Raw genomic sequence first — 24,920 nt, 5'->3', positions numbered from 1 at the left:
TTCTTCATAACAGCGCAGACAGCTGTTCATGCTGAAAACTTGATCGATTGATCATTACCAAGTTTTCAACTAAAAAAGTTCTCTATATTTGTGCTCTTGAAAGTTTGAGGTATTATTTCGATTCAATAATCTTCATCTTGAAAATTTATATTGATATAGTGACCTAGTTCCTGAAAAGCGACCTTGTACCAGAGTTGGCACAGGAACTCTACAAAATGTTTTTCAGTTTCTTTTTCACTAAAATTTCAAAGCTATTCACCTTAACCTTGTACCTTACTCAGAATGCTGATAATATGGAGCAACTTTTTAATTGTACGTTTTGGAATTGCACACCCAACATTTGCTCAATAATCATGGTATTTTAAGATGCAAAACTCTACACTAAGAACTACGAAGCATTAACCGGTTCTAAAGGTATGCAGTGCAGTTTGCCTATTAGGCTTCTATTCGATTCCAGTCACCTTACAACCTCACATTAAACTAATTCTTCGATCAACGGGCGTGGAAGACTTGTTTCGGTTGCACTTGATTGTGCGCAGTTCGAGTTAGTCGTTCGATACCCTTCCACTAGTTAAAGGATCCTCACTCAAGTCATGTCTTTACCGATTCTCAGTATGGATAAATGCCCTCGGCAGTACGATTCTTACCAGAGCACATTGACCCCAGCCTTACTCGCCAAAGCAAAGGAACACCTACACGAAGATGAGTGCACGCGAGATCCATCTCTCGTCCAAATGCGAGAATTCATAGCCAAACACCCCCAAATTCAACGTTGCCGTACGGATGCCTTGTTCCTGTTGCGTTTTCTTAGGGCGCGAAAGTTCAACGTGACCGCCGCGTGTGAAATGCTAGAAAATTATCTCCGGTGCTTCCAACAGTGGTCCCATTGCTTCAGAATAAAAGATCCCTTCGAAACGTACGAAAAGTTAATCGATGCGGCCTATCTAGTTCCCCTGGGTTACACTTCCGGGGGACAGTTTGTTCTGCTGTATCGTCCGGCTTGTCTGGATCTGAGTTGGATGAGACCGGCACACGTGATGAAATTGGGAGCGGTATTGGCCGAGTGCTATTGCGACGAAGAGGAACTGCAAGTTGGAGGCATGGAACTTATTAGTGATTATCAAGGGGTGACGGTCGCCAATCTTGGAATGTGGACCATAATGGACCTGAAGCTGCTGATGGATGCAACAACCAAGGCAATGCCGATAAGAACGAAGCGTGTGCACATTTCGGGTTTGCCAAGGTTCGGTGCAGCTTTAGTTAGTACCTGCCTGGCGATGATACCGTTGAAGAATCAGCAGAAAGTCGTGGTAAGTGCGGTTACTGCAATATTACTGGATTTGACAGCAAATTATCTTTCATGATAACTAACTGAGAACTACCCCAGAAGATCATTTGGAATCAAACTGTTGAACCTATGATGATAACAAATCTTCGAGATATTTAGTGGAATTCCTGTAAACAAAATGAAAATTCGGTTTAGCACCATTTAATACTATTCAATTGAAACTATTTCTTAATTTATGATCTTGTCCTAAAAGCCATTGGTAGCCAAGTGTGTAGTTTTTTTTTGCTTCTGAGCAACGGAATGAATTTACAGGTAATTAAAAAATGCTACTATGAGGAGATTTTCCTGTATCTCCCTGTGGTGATAGTTTTTAACTTGATTCCTTCTATTGTCTAAAAATAATGAGCTACACACTCGATTACCACTGGCTTATACTGCCCATAACTGCATATTTGTAACCTTCGACAAAAGTAGGCATTGAGTAAATGGAATACAAAGTGTGCATTTTTTGGCAGTATGGGAAGAAACCAACATTTCAAAAAATTACCAGGAACTCAAAAGTGCCTATTTGAGGCTGATATTTTGTACAACTCATGTCGAATACTAGGTGAATAGTCAGAAAACAAATCTGATAGAAATTTCATTGCTATTACATTACGAGGCTCATTTATAATCTCAATGTGACTGTTATGCGGTTATAATTACCAATGTGACAAAACAACTTGGTATTTTTTTGAATTTTCTATAAAAAAAAAACTCACAGATTTAAGCAAGTTGATCGAAAGTATTTATCATTTGATGACACTCCATGGTATCAACTCCAATTTGTCAAAATTGTCAAATGTGACTGTTATGCAGTTATGGGCAGTATAGGACGAGATCATAAGTTATGCGAAAACTTGTATCCTTAAACATATATGCGTTTTTCGTCTTAAAATTTAAGGTAGCTGAGTCCAATATACAACACTGAAGACGACTTTACAGCTGAGATCGAAATACGCGTATCTGTCAAAGCGGTTTTCAGATCATGCACCCCGGAGTACTTGGTGCTCCGTGAAGAGAGTTCCGTAGAACTTCTTAACTTTTTTACTGGTAATCTTAAAATATTTCAAATTAGACTTATGTGAAACAAAATATACTAATTTTATTTAAATTCAAAACTATACGATTATTTTCAACTTATCCAATACGAAACATTTTTAACATCTATGCACATAATCCATTCCTAAAAATTAAAGCAAGTCAAGTGGGCTTAAGACTCCATTGAAGCTATGCTTAATGTTAAATTGAAATACATTTATTTAACGATTCAACCAAGAAAATATCAAATGAATAAACTACTAATAAATGAGACAGAAAATCCCTCAAATGTAAAAAATCTGTAGAAGAAAAAAAAACACCGTTAGCACGTACTTCTATGAGCATTTCATAAACAGCTTTTTCCCGTGATTTTCCGACCAAATGTAAGTAACTTGCAGTAGAGGACTAACAAAGATGTTTGATCTAAGAAAGCATTTTTGAAGAACAGCTATTCCGCCATACGCAACTATCTATGTGGTTGTCACAAAATCTAAATCACAATAATAAGCTGGTGAGAATGTTGCACGAAATACTGCAGATGTGCGTGCCTCTGGTAGTGAGGATTGAAATGACTCTATGACACTCCCCCGAACGCCACTACCCCGAATGGGTCATTACCTCGAACGTCACTACCCGGCTCCATCCCATTATCCCGAACGCCATTACCCCGAACGCCACTACCCCGAAAGCCATTACCCCGAATGGGTCATTACCCCGAATAGTATGAGATACAGTACAGTATCTTGTTTTGCGTGCAAAAATGCGTCGGTAAAATGTTCATCATATATTTATTCTTTCGAAATATCTTGATGGCAACTACTTTCTTCTCATTCTTTCTGAGACAGTGCCTGTTTATCAGCTCAGTGGGACCCACCCCTCGTACTTTTTTTTTGTATGGAAATTCTTCATATTGTGAATGGGCTGTAACATTTTGAGGACAACCACCCAAAAACTTTTTTGCTCCCTTCAGCGTTACGAAATTTGTGAATGGGCATTAATAAAATAAGCCTTTTATTGACTGAAAGGAATTCGAATCCATAACTCTCAATATGGTGTTGCTTGAAAGATGCGTAATCACCGGTATTTGGACTTGTTGGTGGTGTTCATATTTCAATTTTGTTTTTGAACAAATATTTTTCTTTCTTATAAATATAGGTTGTGTCATAGCATCACGTTGTTACAGTGATCATTCACGTCATAGCTGCAAACATTTCACCAGAAATTTGCCCTTCTTTTTTAAATAGGCTGTTCTTTCACGTTTTTGTTGGATAAGCTTGTCAGTAATATTTCCATATAGAACAGCTTTTTATAAAGGAATATATCTTGAAGGCATTCACTAAAGTGATTCCTGCTATAATTCTAATCGGAAATTTTCCCTTTCTTTTATCTTCTTGTATTAAAACAGACAGGTCTCTTATGGATTAACTCACCATTTTTCTGCCATTATCATTTCTTCATTATCTTGAATCACAAAAATTTTTTTTTTGTGGTTATCTCACAGATATTCAAATTAATGATCCCACAAATCAACAAAAGTTCTTACTGTTGCGTCAATCAGAGGCCGCCGATTTTTCTAACATGTACATGTGTACAAGTGCAATAGCAATATTAGGTTGGTTTTAAGGCGGGTTCCATAGAACAACTTTTGCAGCGACTATCTCAGGGTAAACTTCCATTAACATTGTTTACGAAACAAAATCTTTAAGAAGATCTTAATCTTAATGCCCGACACCTATAAAATGAGTAAAAGAAGTGGCTACCGACGTCCAATAAGAGGCTTTACTACATCCTAATTTTGTACATATTAAGCTATCCTTCTCGATTCTACCCCATTACCCCGAATCCCATTACCCTGAATGCCATTAACCCGAACGCCATTACCCCGAATTCCAAAACCCCGAATGATCCATCACCCCGAATGACATTACCCCGAATTCCAATATCATGGGGAAATGTCATCAATATCATCATGTGAAGATAATTGTAAATTCGGGGAAAAAGCATTCGGGGTGATGGAATTCGGGGTAATGGTACATTGGGGGTAATGGAATTCGGGGTGGTGGCATTCTGGGAAATGGCATTCGGGGTAATGGGGTAGAATTATCCTTCTCATAATAAATTCACCCTTCTTTTCGAAATAGGCTGTTCTTCAGACCATTGCAATGTGGCTGTGTGAATCTTCCCAAAATTAGAGGACAAAACTTAGTGTGTAAAAATTATTTGCTGAACAACTAGCTGCTTTTTTATCTTCTAATATTTGAAAAATACATTTTTGAGCCAAACTCGTGAAAAACTCAAAAGGAATCGTACAATTATATCCTCACTCTCTAACTAGAATATGTATCAAAATGTTATCCATTCGGGGTAATGGCGTTCGGGGTAGTGACCAATTCGGGGTAGTGGCGTTCGGGGTAGTGGCGTTCGGGGTAATGACCCATTCGGGGTAATGGCTTTCGGGGTAGTGGCGTTCGGGGTAGTGGCGTTCGGGGTAGTGGCGTTCGGGGTAGTGTCATAGAATCCACTACCCCGAATAGGTTTCTACCTGAACGCTATTACCCCGAAAGCATATTGTTTTGAAATTGATAATTGGGGAGTATTGTGGTGTGGAATTTTAATTAACTAGATATTTATAATTGGTATGGAACTTTGGTATGGAACTTAAACAGCCAAAACGCTGAATACGCAATAAGATCATGCTGAGGGTTACAGATTCAAATCAGACGGTTGAGGATTATTCAGAGTTTGATGGAGTTTGATGATGGATTGACAAAGCAGGCTTTCAGTTAATAGCTGTGGAGGTGCTCATAATATTAAACTAAGAGGAAGATTTTGATCCAGTGAAGATGTAATGTCAGAAATATGGAAAAGTGCTATTCCTGTGTCTAACAATTGGAAGAAAGATTGGGTATATTGCTTATTAATTAATTAATTTGACTCATTTAATGATTCGCTAGCACTATAGTTATCACGGCATTATGATTTTAATATGCTCAACAGCAATGCTTCATGAAGAGCCTACAAGAACAGTTTATTAGGGAAAATTTCATATGAGAATAAAAACTATGAAATTCCCAATAATCATTAAATCCTCAACTGCAACCTAGTTTTCGTGCTCACATTTTTTTTACAGTAATAGCAATTAATATTCATCATGATGAATTAATATTCATCATGAGAAAAATGGGCTAAAAGTCTAACGCTTTGTAACTTTCCAACTCGTTAAAATTCAATACTTCTACACAGCTTTGTGTTACTTTCACACTTTATAATGTGAAGTGATAATCATGAAAAATCATAATCCAAACCTCTGATAGAACCATTTTTTGATGTGTGAGTTGGTTTACTCTGACCGAACAATTTCTAGCAAAATAAAAGTCATTTAATGCATGTCTCTAAGATGAACAGATTATCACCATCCATCAACATCAGTATCGTAAATTCTTCAATAATCCATATCGTCAATCCCGGAATCAGTGGCATTTTGATAGTTTGAAAATTAAGGTTTTGTAGGGTCCGGGCATTGAAGACCAGAAATATCCAAATATGCGTTCAGTCAGAGTGGACCAAGTGAAAATATTGAGTACCGACTATAATATACTACTCCAACAAGCGTGTTCTAGAACATTCCATACATACCCCATAAAACTATCATAAACTTCTATTGCACTCTGAATTTGACTCAAAAAAAAAAAAAATGCAATAATCAATCAGTTTGATGCTTACCAACACTTGGTCTGCTCTGTCTGCACAGAAATTGTTGCAATTTCTGATCACCCATCCAGATATGTTAAATGGCCAAAAATCAAAATCAAATGCTTCGATTTAAGTAATATCTATGAATTTCTATTGATGGATAAGTAGAAGAATCATTCGATGTCGAAAAATCCGACAAATCTCTTGAAATGTTTTTCATTTCCTCGTATTCCTAAGCCTAAGTAGTATCTAAATTTTTCCTCTTCTCACTAAAAGAAAACTTCTTTGTTTGACCATAACTTCATGAATACTCAGCTGATTCCAGATCTTTTTACATGCTTTAAATCGAATTTAGTTGACAACAACAAATTAATTCAAAAAATTGTTTTGACATAGTTATCTGACAAACACTACAGAAAAACATGGTTTTTAATACAAAAACCGCAATACTTTGAATTGTTGATTTTTTTTTGTCAGAAATCACATTTTAACTATTTAACTGAAGTTTACAAAGCATCTTGTTTTAACTACGAGTTAAATAGTGCATATGTTTATTTGACAATTTCAAACATATTTTTGTTGTAAAATTTTATGTAACTTGCTTTTAAGACCTTTTTGAAGGTTCAATAGAACCATTTCAGCTCAAGTATTAACGTTTAGCTGACAAAAAATTGGAAAATTTATTATTTTTTATAAAAAATCATGTTTTTGGACAGTATCTCTCAATAAACTAAGTCAAAACTATTTTAAAAATAATTTGGTGTACACACAGTTTCAAAACTACCAGAATTGTTTCAAAATCATGTAAAAATATTTGGAATTGGTTAATTATTCATGAAGTTATGGTCAAACAAAAGGTTTTTTTTTAGTAAAAAGAAAAACAATTTGGAAATAAAACTACTTTTAATTAAGACGAGTTTTGATTTTAGACAAATTTTGAATTCTACAAACTTCTCATACATTTAAATTTGAACAGAATGATGCTAAGAGCTTCAAAATGGGTTAGAAAATAACAAAGTTATAAAAACTTCAATGAAGGTCATTTTTCAAAGCTTGAAAATTGACTTTCAAGTCGCTTGCGCAACCTGCAAATCTTGATATTTTTGGCTCAAAATTTGAGGTTTCCCATTTTATGTGACTTGAATTCAGAAGAGCATTTGAATTTTTGGTTATGAGAGCTTTCGAAAAATAAGCCGCACCCTAATGTGCATCTCTTAGACAAAGGCCGCTTGAAGGAATCTTCTTCTGATCTTCTGATGTGACACCACCAGCTATTCAGTAGAGATGGTCGGGTCTCCGGTTTTCAAACCCGAATCCCGACCCGAACCGGTACCCGACGGGTTCGGGTCGGGTTCGGGTTTGAAAATTTTCATTTTTTCGTGTTCGGGTTCGAGTCGGGTTCTAAGGCCAAAATATTATCGGGTACGGGTCGGGTTCGGGCTTGAAAAAAGTCGGGTTTGGGTCGGGTTTGGTGAGAATTGTTCACAAAGTAACAACCTGAATGCTTCCCCATGCATCAGAAACGACTAATTTATCACCTTTTCGAACGGGGGGTGGCCCATTTCGCATACGGTTGTTTCGCATAATGGACGTTTAGCATAAAGTGGTTCCTTACAAGAACAGGTATCATTTTAAAGAAGGCATATAATTCTCATTATGCCAAACGTCCTTATGCGAATCGTCCTTATGCGAATCGTCCTTATGCGAAACGTCTTTATGAGAAATGTCCCACCCCCTTTTCAAACTCAGGTTCCATTCAGGTTTTTCTTAGAAAACTTTTTCGGGCTCGAGCCGGGTTCGGGTTTGAAAAATGTGAAACCCGACCATCTCTACTATTCAGTTATATCTTTAGTGGGATTCAATACGTTTCGATCTTTCGATCTGAAGCGCGATTCAGCCCAAGGTTTTATTCCACAGTAGCATCACTTCCTTCGGTTAACAAGTCTGGTGACGGTGCAGCATAGTTTGTCGACTTCTTACAATTTCTCAAATATATAACATTGCGTTTATGTGGATTTAAACAAAGATTTGAATTGCAATAATGGGAAATTAGATCAGACTCAGCCATTAATCATTATCGCAATTCAATCTTATCTAAGATCCATTTTCACGTTATATTATCTCGAGTTTACTAATTCGAATCCCATGTGAAAACATTTCATTCTCATTAAACGAACACTAGACTTATAGGGTAAACGTGATAATTTTTGACCTTCATGAATTTCGTTGTATTCCTAGTAAAATTTGCGGAGAAAATCTGCGAAGAGCTTTAAAATTGTCAATATTACCCTAGGATATAGAACACATTGTCAATCCAACGAAGAACGTGTTATATTAAATCTGAATCGTTACATCATATCACACGTAACGCAGGCAGCGGTAGCCATAGTTTATCAGCTGCCGACAATCATTATACCTACCTATTCAGATCTCGTATCGCCTTGTCGAGCGCAAAATTGATGTGCGTTTTTTTTCTCTCCGCCCTCGCCGCACTTATCTACATGCACAAAGCACTAGAGGAGTCGAGAAGTACTTCTATCTTATTGCAATGTTAGTTTTTCGCGTAACTTTCCAACGATCGGTTCGCAATGAGAATGGCAGTGGTGCCGGGAATGGAGAAGAAACCCTTATTCTACGATGAGTACAAAACCACTCTGGGACCGGAAGACCTTCGGAAGGCAAAAGTTGAACTCCACGAGGATGATAACAGCCGGGAACCAGCATTGGCTCAGATACGAGAATACATCGCCAAACATCCGCAGATTGTCCGATGTCGAACAGATTCCATATTCCTGCTGAGGTTTCTAAGGGCACGCAAATTCAACGTTCAAGCAGCGTGTCAAATGCTTGATGACTGGCTGATTACCGGTTGGAAAGCCAAGGACTTCTTCAGGTTTAAACCAAACGAATGGGATCGTTTCCTAGACCAGGCACTTATAGTCCCGGTGGGTCCAGATGAAAAAGGTCGAATGGTTATCATCTGCCGATATGGTCTTTTTGACGCCGAAACGGTTACCGCAGAAGATCAAATTCAACTTCTTACATTGGTGCTCGAGTCGTTTATCGACACAGAAACGTATCAAATCAACGGTATGGTAGTGGTGCTTGACTTTCAAGGGGCTAAAATGGCTCACTTTGGCATGTGGACCATTCCGAAGTTGAAGACACTAATGTCAGCCACTAACGATATCCTTCCGTTGCGATTGAAGGAAATTCATTTGATACAACTGCCCAAGTACGCATGCGTTCTATTGGACTTTTGCCTTTCCGTCATGAAACCAAAGCTGCAGCAGCGAATAAAGGTAAGCGGGTTGGGTGGGCGCATGGGTGTAGCCAGAATTCTCACCAGGGTGGCAAGCGTGTAAAGAAGAAGCCAAAACTTGTGGTTGCTAGAACTATGAAATGTTTTACTTAAGGTGAAGCGGCGTGTAACTCAAAGAATCATTAGAATCATCATTGATGTAACAGTAGTAGTGTCGCCTTTCTATGTATATTTTCAAAACAAACAAACAAAAAATATAACATTTGTGTTAAGCATGTTTTTATGTAAACACATGGAAAATTTAGAAGATTGACGAGTATTGGAAATCAAAATCAACTGTTCAATAGTACATATCAAAAGAAAACATTACAATTTAATGAAAGGGAACGGAATTTCTCTGTTTTTTATTGGATTTATCGCATATTTTTGTTATGCATCGGTATGGTTTATGTTTGCAAGGGATGACGGTGTTGCCAGGTGATTGTTGACAGATTTTTCTAGCAATTGTTATATGCTTGTTTTCGGAACATTTGCTGCATATTATAAAAACTTATCATTTTGCAAATAGTTTTCCATCACAAGATCACTGATTTATAAAAATTTTAATGATTTTTGTGATCAATCCACATTAAATGCTATGATTTTACAGATAGCAACTCGGACATCACTGCGCTCAACGATCGCGATGATTGTGCACACACGATAGACGCGTCCCGACGCATCCCGACGCATCGCACTGTAGAGCTTTTCAATTATTTTGGGTGGTCCAAATTGATAAACACTTGGTATGATTTTATGCTTCGTAGAGATGGTTTCTTTAATTTGAGAGAATCGAAAAACAAACAACGTATGAGTTTCAAGTTTCTGTGCTTTGCCCAACCTTTCCGCTCTGAAAATTAATACAACAGAAAAAAAGTTGAATATTTTAGACTATAAACACAGGCATGTCTCAGTGTGCGGTGGCGGCGTCGATTCGCAATAAGTGAAAACCATCGCCATAATTGTTTTGAGTGATGCGGTTGATAAAACTTTATAAATATTGAAATCCCGGTGGAAATGTGTTCCTTTAAGGAAAGTGAATAAAAGATTTGTTTAGTGGATGTGTAGTGAACGCAATATGGAATCCAAAACACAAATGCTTGCCGCTGAATCACAATAGAAAAGGTAAGCACCTTCTATTTACAAGTGTAGTTGTGTGAGGCAATGAAATGCGGCATGAAATCGAAGATATTTTTTTAGAATATAAATCTCATGTATATTGTCGCTAAATTGATAATGCTGTATCTGGAAGTGTTGATTGAATATTGAAATACCACCTGAAGCATTTTTCTTCGCATAAATTATCCATTTAATCAGGTGATAAGCAGTTATATTTCATCGATGGTGCAAATGCCAATACTATCATAACAATATGTTAATGATTTTGGAAGAAGCCATTTTGTGATGACGCACCAAAAGGCCTTAATATGATATGAGGGATCGAATTAACCCGATCCAACAGAAGGACGAATAAGTCGTAAACAGTTCGGTACTGTCAAAAGCTGACTACAAACTCGATGCGAAAACTTCAGCTGGCAGCTATTACCGCTAGCATAGAAGTGTTTTCATTTAAGATGTTCTTCTTTCGGCACCGACAGTTTATTGAACTAACACTACAGAATTCATCCTTCTTCAAGAATAAACAGGATAAATTGTTAGAAATTTGTTATCAATGCATGCTAACTGTAGTTCACTATTGTTTTCAATTTCGGCCAAACGGCATTCGGCTAGATAGCATTCGGCCAAATGACCCTTTCGGCCAAATGGCGTTCGGCCAAACGGCATTTAGCCAAATGGCATTCGGCCAAATGATTATTTAATTTTTTGCCGATGAAAGATTTTCTAATATTCCACAATCTATTTTTGACTACCAAGGCTAACTTTTAGTGAAAAACGATCGGATGTTCGGAATTTCAATACCTAATGTATGTTTGCTCTCCTGGATCGTGAAACCCGCTATGTTACCACCAGTGGTTGTATGTTGGTATCAGGTATCAGAAGGCCGGCTCCAAAGGCACGTTCCCCACCAGTTGGGAGATTTGTGCCATCGCCATATTTGAGCCTATTTCATCATCTACCCGATGGGAGAGGAAAGGGAAGGGAAAGATGGGAGGAAATAGGAGTGGGGTCCCTTGAAGAGGGAAGATCGCATAAGCGAAATGAGAGCATGTAGCTCCATACCACAATGGGTTCGAACAGCGCCCTAAAAAGGGCACTGCAAAACGCATGAGCGTAAAGAGAGCCTATAGCTCATTACCACAGCGGGTTAAGAATAACAGGATGTCCTGAAGATTCAGGCTTCTGTATTCAGTTTCACTTAATAAGTGTTTACCAAGTAATTGGAATCGCATTTGCGCAAAAACTGGATACGAAGTTCCATAATCGGAGTCACAACTATCACACACAAATGAGTCACGCTGAATATTTGCCATGTAATAGTTGAGTCGGCAGTGGCCTGTCAACGCTCTGACCAAGAGACTGCAATTCTGCTTTGACAGATTTGTTAAATACTTCGTCACCTTTGGAGATGGCTCAGTAATGTACAATTTTGTTTGACGACACGACTCCAAACTATTCCAATATTGCTTGTGCTGAGTTGCCGCCCAAGAGTTTATCTGAAGCTTCACCCAGCACTTCGAAATTGGAATAGCCGGCTCAGGACCAATGAAGTCATGCGATGCTCCATCGCGAGCTAGCTCATCAGCCAATTCATTTCCAGCGATGGAAGAATGGCCAGGTACCCATACAAGGTTTACAGAGTTGACTGAATTCAGTTCCTCAATTTGAGTTCGACATGCGATAACAAGCTTCGACCTTGAGTTGGCCGAAGCGAGAGCTTTTATAGCAGCCTGACTATCTGAACAGAAGTATATGACTTTACCCATTACGCGCTGTTGAAGTGCTGATTGCACTCCACACATAAGAGCAAATATTTCCGCCTGAAAAACGGTGCAGTTTCTACCAAGTGAGTAAAACTGATTCAGCCTTAGCTCACGAGAATATACTCCTGCACCAGCTCTACCTTCAAGAAGGGAGCCATCAGTGTAACATACTATATTGTTTGATATACTTCTTTCCAAATAGCCAGACGTCCACTCTTCCCGTGAAGGGAATTGTGTGGTAAATGTCCTGTAAGGAAAGTTACAAGCAATTGTGAGATCACTTGGAGCAAGGACAATTTTGTCCCAATTCACCAAAAGTGGAAACAACGAAGTGTGTGTAGATCTACGATTCACTGGATTTTTCTCCAGTAGATCCAGTTCCCATAAACGGTAAGAGCAAGAAAGTGCTTCTTGTTTAAGATATATGTGTAGTGGCGCAACGTCGAAAAGGGCCTCGAGCGCTGCTGTGGGAGTTGTAGAGAACGCACCAGACATCGCCATCAAGCACATCCTTTGGAGATGGCCCAATTTTGATTGGATTGTTCTCACTTCGCCCTTTTGCCACCACACAAGACATCCATATGCCAATATTGGTTGAACAACTGTTGTGTAAATCCATTTGATATATTTGGGTTTGAGGCCCCAAGTTTTACCAAAGGTTCGCCGGCATTGACCGAAGGCCATGCAAGCTTTTTTGACTCTGAAATCAATGTGAGGTGTCCATGAAAGTTTGGAATCTAGAATGACTCCGACATACTTTACTTGATCAGTCACATTAATCTCAGTGCCAAAAAGACGTAAAGGTCGAATTCCATCGCGGTTTCGTCTTTCCGTAAACAGAACATGATGTTTTATTCGGGTTAACCGAAAGGCCATATTGGCGACACCAACTCTCGACTACCTGAAGAGCACTTTGCATCAGGTCGAATAGGGTGCTTATGCACATACCAACTATCAGAGCTAGATAGTCGTCGGCAAATCCATAAGTTGGAAAACCGCAATTATTGAGTTGCCTCAATAGCGTATCTGCTACGAGATTCCACAAAAGTGGTGACAAGACTCCCCCTTGGGGGCATCCGCAAACACTCAATTTTCGAATCGCTGCTTGACGCAATGTCGAGAAGAGATGTCGGTTTTTTAGCATTTGATGAATCCAATTGGTAATCATTGTAGGTAGCCCATGGTTTCGTGCGGCTTCCAATATGGCATCGAAAGACACGTTATCAAAGGCACCCTCAATATCCAAGAAAACACCCAAGCACGATTGCTTCTGAGCGAATGCTTTCTCGATATCGTATACAACTTTGTGTAAAAGAGTCACAGTGGACTTTCCAGATTGGTAAGCATGTTGATTCACATGAAGAGGCATGTTTGCCAAATAAACATCACGGATGTGATGATCGATAATGCGTTCCAGACATTTCAGAAGAAAAGAGGTCAGACTGATTGGTCTAAAACTCTTCGCTTCCTCATACGACGCACGTCCTCCTTTTGGGATAAACTTTACAGTAATATCACGCCAGGATTTGGGAATGTACCCGGTAGCAAAACTGCTTACAAGTAGCTTTTTCAAAACATGTTTGATAGACTCAAATCCCTTTTGGAGCAGAACAGGATAAATCCCATCCGCTCCTGGAGATTTGAAAGGAGCAAAACTATTAAGTGCCCATTGAATCGATTCAGTTTTTACGATACTGCGAGCCGAGGCCAGAGACTCGTAACTACATGAAAAGACATTTGGTTCATCCGTAGATGCTATGTCCACACATCCGGGGAAGTGTGTATTGAATAAACATTCTAAAACTTCTTCATCGGAAGAAGTAAAGTCACCATTAGGTAAGCGAATTTCGTTCACTTGGAAATCCTTAGATTTTGCAAGAATTTTGTTCAACCGACTGACTTCACTCAAACTGGAAACATTTGTACAAAGGTTTTTCCAGCCGGATCGTTCAGCAGAACGAAGAGCCTTCTTGTAAGCCTTGCGAGCTGACTTGAACGACTCTGATCCAGCTGAACGGCGTCTGTTCCAACTCCTTCTACATTGTTTCCTGAGTCTAGTCAGATCGGAATTCCACCATGGGGTCCCTCTTGTAGTCTTTACAGACCGCAGAGGACATGCTTCTTCAAAAGCTTCCATAATGTAGGATGTTGTAGTATCAACGGCATCATCCAGATCACTTGGATTTTCAATGGACGGAGAATATCCATGAAATTTGATCGCAACCAATTCAATATAGAGTTCCCAGTTTGTTGACCGGGGATTCCTAAAACGCAAAGTCTGCGCAGTTACATTTGAATGTTCAAAGAAGATGTAGCGATGATCAGATAATGATTCCTCATCTGATACATGCCAATTCGTCAACTCGTGACTGATTCTATTCGAGCAGAGCGTTATGTCTAACACTTCTTCTCTATTAGAAACCATGAAGGTTGGGCGATTGCCTATGTTAAGTAATCCAAGGTCTGTACTACTTAAGTATTCCATCAGACTGGAGCCTCTCAAATTGATATCCGAGCTGCCCCAGATGATGTGATGAGCATTGGCATCACTGCCCACAATCAGCGGAAGGCCTTTTGTTACGCAGTGTACGACAACTCGTTTGAAGTCATCCGTTGGGGATGGTTCATCATGTGGTAAATATACCGAACAATAGACGTATTTTCTGTTGAGGTCACCAACAGAAACATCGATTGTGACAGCACATACATCTCTGGTAGTTAACTCAGAAATGAGTGTAGCAACGATTGCTTTATTAACGAGCACGCATGCGCGGGGCATGGAGCGCGAGTTTGCCATTTCAAGCTTGCTAAAAGTAGCAAAAACTGGGTCCACAAGGTTACCTAGATAGAAGTTCCCTCTACGAAAGTAGGGTTCTTGAACTAGCGCCACTTGGGCTGCACCATTTTGCATGAGTCTGCAAAGATTGATCGTTGCTGTTCTTTTATGCTGAAGATTGATCTGAGCTAACCTAACCGTAGCCACTACCCAAACTAGGCAGGATTAAGCTTTTTGCAATCTCAGCACGAAAAAGACCAGCAACGAAAAAACCAGATCGGTATCTATTTAAAGTCGCCAAAGGCGAAAGAGCACAGAATACACTGTGTAAAACGCATAATGCGAATCCATATAGGTGATAATTTAAATTGAATGTCAACATGTTCATAATCCCACCCTTATTAAGCCTCAGGATAGAGACTGAAGAAGGGCAGCCGATTATCTCGGAGAAACACAAGGTCACCTGCACCATTGCTCCGGGTAGCACAGGAAGGACTCAATACTGTGGAGGGCGCCCTGGTACCCCACAGGCTCCGTTTGCGGTTAGGTTTTATTTAGACCCCCCTAACCATTCATTCTTAGGCACGGTACGCATCACACCATAAATTAGGGGTCACCTGTGAGGTGGACTTTTACCACCGGAACAGGCAGTCCGTAGTGTTAATTCTTAGCCAGTTGAAACAACCGCTACCGACACTACGCGGCTATCTAGGCTGCTCGGGAAAAGGAGGTTAATATTGATGATTAACTCCTGACATGCCCAAGCAGCCAGAGACTGGATCCTGGATCGTGAAACCCGCTATGTTACCACCAGTGGTTGTATGTTACACTTGGAGCAATGAACGGTAGCTTTACGATGGCCAGCAAAGACAAAATTTTCCCTATCTGGGAACCAATGGTGTAATGCTTCGTTTGCTTCCGTGCGATGGACCCGACTTAGATCTGACGCCTAAACTTGGAGAAACTCTGTTTTCACGTGTCGATAATTCCACGATTCAACTGCATCAATAATATCCGGATAACAAAACTGGCACTCTGATTGTGTGAACCGAGTGTCGTTCTTTTACACAACAGCGAATGCTAAAAGCTGTATCTCTTCCGATCGGAATCATCAAACAGTCACATTTCTTCGGAAAAGCTGCTCAGTAAGAATGACTGCTCACACTAGAGTTTGGTCCATATACTTAAATGTCAAACTTTGACTTACATTAAATGCAGAAAATCATCAAAAAAATGAATATTAATAAACTAAATTTCTTGAATTTGACGGATGAAAAAAAAGTAAGGACAAGTTTTGATCAATAAATTTATCCGGAGATCCTCTGGATGAATTGATAATTTTTAAAAAAATCGATGACAAAATTCTTGAAGCAACAGTTTCTGGACCAACTATTGGAGAAATGACTATAAGAACACATTGCGAATTTTCTTGAGAAACTCCTTTGTAAAATCAATGGAGGTATAGCTTCGCCATAAAATTTATTAACAAATTCAAGCATTTCATGGGATGTTCTTTTTTGTGGATTAGTTCTTGCAAAAATTTATTTGCTTCTTTGGATTATTAATATATAACTTGAGTATCTCTTGGCTTTATTCATTATGGAATCCTGGAAACATTTCAACATATATTAAGTATTTTCCTGAAAGAATCACATAAGCGATTCTTGGAAAAGTTCCATTAGGAATATTTGAAGAAAAAATCCAGCTAACATTTCTTGAAAAATCCCTGATTAGAGAATACTTTGAAATGTTTTATGGAAATTCATAGAATCCTTCAAGAATATATAAAAAATCTTCAAAAGCATTTGTAATAGAAATTTTTAATATATTTCCAAAATTTCTATAGGATTCTCTTGCAAATTACGGAGCGGAAATCTTTGTAAACATATCTGATGAAATCACCGTTTTGACTCATATTCCGAACACTTGAGGCCAACAGTGACTGCAAATGCATCTGATAGGAATAAGTTAGTCGTTATTTGTGAAAATTTTTGTTTCTTCGGAAAGTCTAACTGTTAGCTGTTGGGTGTGCCAATAAAATTGTTTATTACAACTTGTTTAGTGTTTTTTTTAACATTTTGATTCAAATGCCGAACACTGTGTTCATTCTGTCTCATATTCTTAACACGTTACTTCAAATTCCGAACAGCACGAATAAATCGTATTCAAATGAATATTTTCGCAAATAACTTTATCTGAGCTAGTTTTACTACTCTCGAACTAGAGAATCATCACTACTGCCAAGGTATAAAATAGTTTGGAAGACATTTAAATTGAATTACTGCCACTTCCTTGTTATTTAAAGAAACATTTCAGTGATACATTTCAACCCAATCGCCATACAAAAGCCGAGTGTTCGGAATATGAGTCTGTTCGGAATTTGAGACAAAACGGTATCTAGAAAACTCTTGGTTCTAGATGCAAAATTATTCTTGAATATCTGAAGGATGCTCATGAGATACACAGTCACATGCAGTAACGATCACTGAAAAGAGCCTTTGTGCCAGAAATGGACTGAGAACGTCGCTCAAGTAAAGCCTAGGTCGAAACAAGTCCAATTCACAGTCAGAGGAGTGAGCAATAAGCAACAATTTCTGCTCAACGACATTCACACCGTGAACGAGCTCACTTTGTCATAGCAGAGTCTCAACTACTAAGAACTGTCTCAACGTTATCTTCAGGGTTTGCCGATTGTCAGTTACATGAAAGCCGTTCCGCGTCTACTGATAGGCGTTAATCTCTCAACTATCACACCAGTGAATGTTCTAGTGAACAGAAGCTACATAATGTAGTGAAAGATTATTTTGCGATGGAAAATGCAGGGGTCACACCACCAATAATTTTGGCATCAGAAGAAGACAAGCGTGCCAGGGCCATCATGGAGGAAGCAACTATCCGTATCGAGGAGCGGTTTGAAAACGGGTCTACTGTGGAGGTATGAAAACATCGAGTTTTCAGACAGCTACAACATGGCGGTGAAACGATTTGAATTTCTGGAGCGAAAGTTGTTACGGGATCCCGAGTTAGCAACCAACTTGAAGAAACAGATAGCAGAGTACCAGCAGAAAGGCTACGCACATAGAGCGACAGAAGAGGAATTAATTCGATACACAATACGTTAAAAACAAGAACACTGAAGAGTTCGCTGTTCACTATCCACAAGCAGCCGAAGAAATTTTGAACAACCACTACGTGATTGATTATCTCAGTACTATGAGTCGGTAGCTATGAGAGTGATGAAGAAGCAGAACGGGTGACACGTGAAGTTCGTTCCATACACAGAAAAAAAAATCCGTTCTCGTATTCGTGAACAGCAGACTGAACTTACCAAAAATCACAGATATACGTAGACGAAATCTACGGCGGGAAGAATAGTAAAATGTCCTGAGAAAGGCTCACCGAAATTTGTAAGTTACGTTTGCAACTTAAAATACCCTATCTAATGTTATACAAAACTTTTAGCTCAAAGCTGTACGCGCTCCACAAATTCAAGTTTGCATTTTGCTAAAATCGTCGGAAAGAGCTCAATTTGCTTTAGGAACAATATTAAAATTTAGAGATAACGTAAGCGAATTGAAGAACAATTTTCAAGTTTTCAACTATGGCCTTCAGTGAAATTCCCACAATATTGTTATTTTTCAACCAAACTAAAATTTTCCCGCACCAATTTCTTCAAAATTGAATTTATAAAAAGCTCGAAGAACATCAAATTTATTAAAAGCTATAGTAAGTGTATGCTAAAGTCAAGATGAATTAACCCGGATAGGCCTGAGTGAAAGAAAAAATACTAAAACTCTCACCGCTCAGCGAATACTTAACGGATTTCAATTATTTTTTGTCAGTATACTGGTTCACATATCTAGTTTCTATAAGTGGTCATAGGATCTCGGGCATGTTCATGTGGCCGAAGTTATCGCGGTGGATCACTGGGTCAGGTCGGGTGACAAGGGTTCTGTGCTTCTGTGCCCCTGGAGGTAGGCAAATTTCAAGTCACAGATAATTTCCAGAATCGGCTATAATGTGGCCACTATATCCCGGAGTTTTAAGAAAAACGCATCAACGTAAACCTTCTGATAATCTATTAAATTGAATAATTATGTCAACTGCATTTGATTGATCCTACAAATGACCATTTCCGAGTGCCCGGGATGCCCCAAATTTATGATAAAATGCACAATTAGTATCCCAACATCTGTGACAAGCTTATGGGAACGCATTTTAGTGAAGTAGGGTAAGTGTTCCCTTAGTTGTGGGTATTCCTATAGTTGTGGTAGTGCCGTTTTCACTGATTTTATTACACTAGCCACAGAACCGACACTGCCAATCGACGTATTGGCTTGTTGATGCACGGAATAGTTGAAAAGAGCGTTCAAGTTGCTTTAAAACTGATGAAATATCACTAAAATTGCTAAAACCTTACTTGCTTGTACCAATAGTTGCGGTAAAGTGTTCCTATAGTGGAGAAAACCACGGATACCGCAACTATAGGAACACAAATTAAAAATATACCGCAACTAAAGGAACAGTGTGCCAATAGTGGAGGTATTATTTTTCACTGACATGCCGTGGATTACTGCGATGAAATATTTTTTCTCATTAAGTCAATGGTCGTTACTTCCCGTTACAACATTAACATGTCCATTAATCGTGCTTGTTGAATTTAGGCGATTGAATGAAGTTCAACAGTGCTTAGTACCTCCACTATTGGTACATCTGCCCTATTATGTTCGATCTATACTTTTAGAGATTTGAAACGGTTTAGTACCTAACAAATCTAGAGCCGGTTCTTTAGGGCATTAAGTCCGAGTGGCCACATCCAGAACATTCTGAACGGTGCAATACTCTTCATTTATAATGTTGAATATCAGATCTTAATCATTTATGCAAATTAAAATTGTTGCCATTGGAAATAAATTAAGATAACTTGGCATGTCCCAAAAAACGCTTTTTTCAACCGACTTGACCCAGTGACCCACAGCAATAACTCCGGCTACAGGAGTATTCCCGAGTTCCTCAGACCACTTCTAGAAACTAGATATGCGCACCAGTATACTGACAAAAAAATATTTGAATCCGTTAAGTATTTGCTGAGTGGTAAGGATTTTAATACTTTTGCTTTCACTCAGGCCTATACGGGTCAAAGCTAAACCTTAAATTTTCTTTAGCACAAATCTGAAGATCTAAACAACCGTTCAGACTGAAAGTTTGTTCGATTGGTCACCACCAGCGAGTGAGCAATCGATCAAGTTCTCAACTCAAACGGTTGTCTAATTTTCTAATTTTGTGCTCTTCGAAGATTTGAGGTTTGGCATCAAATGTTCTTCTCATTTTACTTTGTTTGACCATTACTTTATGAATTGTCAACCGATTTCAAATCTTTAACATGCTTTCGAAGACAATTTGATTGTTTTCAAACAGTGTTAATAAAAATATAGTTAATATGGTTTTGACTTATTTATTTAACAAAAACTGTCGAAAGGTATGAATTTTTAACAATAAACTGCCCCTCTCTTGCTACACCCACCTGAGGGAAGTAGAAAACGACGATTTTCGCATCAGAGGCCATTGCAATCAAACCGTGAAAAATGTGATGCCGTTTTGTGCGTGATATGATCATTTTCTAACACGGTTGCCTGCTGCCATTAGTTGACTGGTCCACTGCGCTCTATTAGCAAGTGTCTGCTTTGGCTGTGAATTTATGCCACCTTGCCTTTCGACCGCGAACGAGAGAGCCGTCACATCATAGCTACAACACGCAAGGGTTACGCTCTACGTTCACGGTCACGGTTGTAGTCTTTATCGGTAATGAATGCTTGTGATGGGAACTTTCTGCCCGGAAGGCGGTAGCGTGAGATAGAAACGTGAAACAAATGCAGGGAGATGATGCCTATTGCCATTTGTGTTAGGTTAAGATAGGAGATAGAATCTGTTTAGAAGTATTATTGAAAGTAGACATTGACATCTACGGTGTCCCGTCAGACCATTATTATATAAAAGAAAATTCATCGAACTTATTAATCGATTCCTGAAGCCATGCTGCACATTTACCGCTACGGCTATCTAGTGAGGCATAGCTATAATACTTGATTATATTAGGTGTGAAATAATAGATATAAATTCTAACCATGCCTCTTATCTCTTTCTTTTAGTTTCATAAAACCACGGACGAGTTGAAGGCAGCCGTAGATAATTCCATCCTGCCGACCATCTACGGAGGTTCCTTGTCATTGGAAGAAGCCAATGATCGATTCCGCAAACGGGTCGCACAGGAACGTGACCGTATACTGTTGATCAATGAGTTCGACTTGGATGTTACAATGCCGAGCCCAAATGCCAAGAACAGTCATGGAGCCGGATTGCAGAGTGACCTGGCTGATGAAGCCGTTATTGGCAGTTTTCGAAAGTTAAACGTTGATTAAGTGGTTGTTTTTTAGTGTAATTTTGTGTAACTTAAGATGGTGTATAGAAATCATGTAAAAGTTTGTTGTGAATCGCTTATTAATCCGATAATTCCTCACGGTGTGCCTGAAATCGTTGAAGATATATTATTTGAGCATTTTCATCGTGTATTTAAAAATATTTCCAAGAAGGAAATATATTTCATCCCAAGATAGTAACTCAAATATAGTAGTAGGGATGTTTCAAAAGAAACACCAATAATTCAAAAACTTTGGTTTCACATGAAGAACAAAGTTGTTGTTTTATACGCCTATGAATGATGATAGCAACTCCACCACAAGCTCCATCCAGTCGATCGTTACGATAAACAAAAACGTTTGGATCTCTTTTGAGTTTGGATCTAGGTTTCAAATAAGTTTCAGTAATAACTGCTTTATGTATGTTATTAGCTATTAGAAAATTAAATACCTCGTCCTCTTTACCATTCAAAGAACGAGCATTCCAATTCAAAATATTTATAAAAAATATTTGGAGCCATTACAGAATCGTAATCTAATAACAATTTTATTAGAAAATTTTACTCCAACTTGGACTGTTTCATCCATACCCAAGTAACAGCTTTTCAGCTCTTTGATAGCCCTTTATTAGCACGGAGGGCTAATTAAAACGCTATCAGGTTACTAGGTTAGTGGTTGCATTAAACATTTGTATCTATTGTTTAGTGAAAAAACAATATCAGAGGGAGATATGTTACTAGAAGTAGGTACATTTTCTGTTGATTTTCTGTGGGGATTTTCCGTTGATGAAGAGACTGGATAGAAGTTTCCTGTGGCGATATAAGCATGGGTATTTGACACAATTCGAACCGTTACCCGTAGGAAGGAAATTTGAAGGAGAGGAACTGAAATTATGTACGTCAACATTAGCATACGAATTTTCTTTTGTATTTTCATTCGATTCTAAAAGGTTTGAACGGCTACCCAACAGAATAAAATTAGCTTGTGAATGAGCATGTTTATAATTTACCTGGGAGCTATTGATATTAATCAAACGATCGGTAACTGAAAAATGAGAATTTTTGGACATTCTGCCTCTTGATTCTCGGTTACGCACATCGTTGCCCTTCATCTGCCTAGTACGAGTCACAACGATTCGTTTGCGCGAAGGGCAATCCCAAATGTTAGACTTATGGTTGCCCCCGCAATTAGTGTATGAAAAGTTCTAGGTATCTTCCTCCACTAGACAGACGTGAGAAGAACCTCCGCAAAGCTTGTATTTAGTATCCACGTGTCAATGTTTGGTACCGTAATCCGGGGTAAAATTAATCACTGGGCGATTTTGATCAAGTCGGTACCAAACAGCGTTTCCTTTCAAGGGTACTTAATGTTTCTATGATAACACGCATGTATGTTCTAGTTTATAGATGTCTAATTATAATTTTCCACTTTTCATGTGTATGAAGATCCGTTTTGCATCAAAATATTTGCAGTTTTCGAAGGTGACAAGGAAGAGAAGAAATTGCCTATGTTCAAATGTATTTTTCAGATCTACAAAATTTAATTTTGCAAGAAAATGACGAAATACACGAGATCTAATAATTTTGACATCGTTTTTTGACTCAGAAGACCCAAATTTATTAGATGAAATTTTTTTTATTCTAAACCCTGTTTTGTTAAAACAAACCCAGTGTGTACATAAAATGATTCATATAAATGAATTACTACTGATTTCGTCAAAATGATTTTTACAATATTTGAATTCTAAAGGATAACAGAACAAAACAAAATGTAAAATAGTGATCAATTCGCCCCCGGATTACGGTACCTAAAAATTCAATCCTATGAAATTTGATCGGTGGATAGAGTGACCGGTTGAAAATAAAAAAGGTTTATCAAATGGTGCAAAGTTCAACGATGATCAAGTTTATTTGTTCTACTGCTCGATTATGGCAATGTTATCTAATTTGCTATTTCACATGAATTTGCAAGTATAAAACTTTTGAAAAAAATACTTGTATTGAATAAGCATAAATTGTTATAATCCAGTGGTTCTACGACGCACAATACATCTATCAAGTTGCGTTTTGGTGACCACCATTCCGGTTCCAACTCCAATAAATGGACAACCTTGACGCATGTGATACACCCAAAATACGCAGACGCATTCTTTAACAAAAGGTGTTCGTATCTTGCAGATTGTCTAATCTAATTCATTAACCTTCCACTGCGTAAAGTCGAGCTTCGGATCGCCCAAATAGCGTCTAAGATGTGACCAGCTGCGTTTACAGTGTGCCGTTTTCCGTCAGACAGAGACGGCATTTGCATTCTCGTTTACGATCTATATGTCCACTACACTACAAGAAATGGTAAACACACGATGCAGTTCACCACCAAACATCCCTCCCACTAAATTCCTCGAGCAAAGACTTGGGATTGTTCACCGTAGAGAACAGGTTTTCCCGCCGTGCCTCGCTTCCGCAGACAACAAGACAACCAGAATTGGAAATCGTTGTAACGGATTCGGGTGTAAATAGGCAGGTACACATGTATCGAACGTACTAAAGTTCAAAAGTCACACAGAAAGAACGATTTTGGCGAGCAAGCGCAAAAGGAAATTATGCCATCTTCCAAATGCGGATTGGCTTTTTGGCGGGGTCAGCTCGTAAAGTAGTTAATCAGATCAAGGTGAACCGGGGTTCGTCACCAACGACAGCATGACGAAGGTTCGTCGTCTGTTTCGTTACTGTCACTTTTGTGTATAATTTTATTGAAACTAACATTTTCGGTCCGGCTGGTTTGAGCTTTGATTCCTACGACACGCGCGAAGCTAACGGAAATTGGAAATGTCCATGAGTGATCACTAATTTGGTTCTTGAACTTCAAGGAAAAGGGAGATTCATGCGTTCAAGGCTATTGTTATCTAACTGCTAGACTATCGTATGCTGACGTGATTCTGAACAGATCGATTCTGGAAGGTTCGTGACATAATTGCTCAAAGAGCAAGAAAGGCGATTGGATTGTACCAGGAATTGTTTATAAAGCAAGGAAACATTGAACTGGATTGAATTGTGAAAAGGTGTAAAATAAAAATAGATTTTGAAAAGCCAAGCTGAGCAATTCAAACAAAACAGGAAGCCTGACGAGTGAAGTTAGAAACAAAATTGCATAACACATGATTTCATGTATCTAAATGACTAGAAAGGTACATCGTTTTGTTTTCTTCCTTCTACTACATTATATAAAGTGGACCAAAGTGTGATTAATTGATTTCTAGCTCAATTCAAATCAAATATTATGAACGGTATTTAATTGAGAGACATCCATTCCACAAATTATAGAAATCGCTTGATGTTTGAAAAATAATTTTCGCTAACAGTTAAGAGGGAGATAAATTTAATTTTCGTCCCAATAATATTACGGACAACTTCTAATCCCGGATACTACTCGGTAACATTGAACACAAAATGTTACAGTTTTTGTCGGTCAAAAGTTCTTACTTTCG

At 38.6% G+C, this 24,920-nt stretch overlaps 1 protein-coding gene across 2 annotated transcripts; it reads left to right on the top strand.

Moving 5' to 3' along the window:
* Positions 1–485: 485 nt before the first annotated feature.
* LOC5570361 (retinaldehyde-binding protein 1) lies at positions 486–21,503 on the top strand. 2 transcript variants are annotated; one of them, XM_021840564.1, is made up of 2 exons: positions 486–1,310; positions 21,170–21,503. In XM_021840564.1, exons 1-2 carry the CDS (start codon positions 594–596, stop codon positions 21,437–21,439), a joined length of 987 nt encoding a protein of 328 aa, XP_021696256.1. In that variant the 5' UTR covers positions 486–593; the 3' UTR covers positions 21,440–21,503. The 2 variants fall into 2 exon arrangements, with proteins under 2 accessions (XP_021696256.1, XP_021696257.1); XM_021840565.1 differs by lacking the exon at positions 486–1,310 and adding an exon at positions 8,605–9,363.
* Positions 21,504–24,920: the final 3,417 nt, after the last annotated feature.

Source organism: Aedes aegypti, chromosome 2, assembly GCF_002204515.2.
Source record: "Aedes aegypti strain LVP_AGWG chromosome 2, AaegL5.0 Primary Assembly, whole genome shotgun sequence".
Lineage (NCBI taxonomy): Eukaryota > Metazoa > Arthropoda > Insecta > Diptera > Culicidae > Aedes > Aedes aegypti.
The sequence above is the reverse complement of the archived record's forward strand: the minus strand, read 5'-3'. Positions and strand labels throughout refer to the sequence as shown.

Bases quoted from the DNA above. Each gene is read 5' to 3' on its own strand.
- LOC5570361 (XM_021840564.1), top strand. From the start codon at position 594: ATGTCTTTACCGATTCTCAGTATGGATAAATGCCCTCGGCAGTACGAT. The intron at 1,311-21,169 runs GTAAGTGCGGTT...TCTTTCTTTTAG, and splicing joins AGAATCAGCAGAAAGTCGTG to TTTCATAAAACCACGGACGA.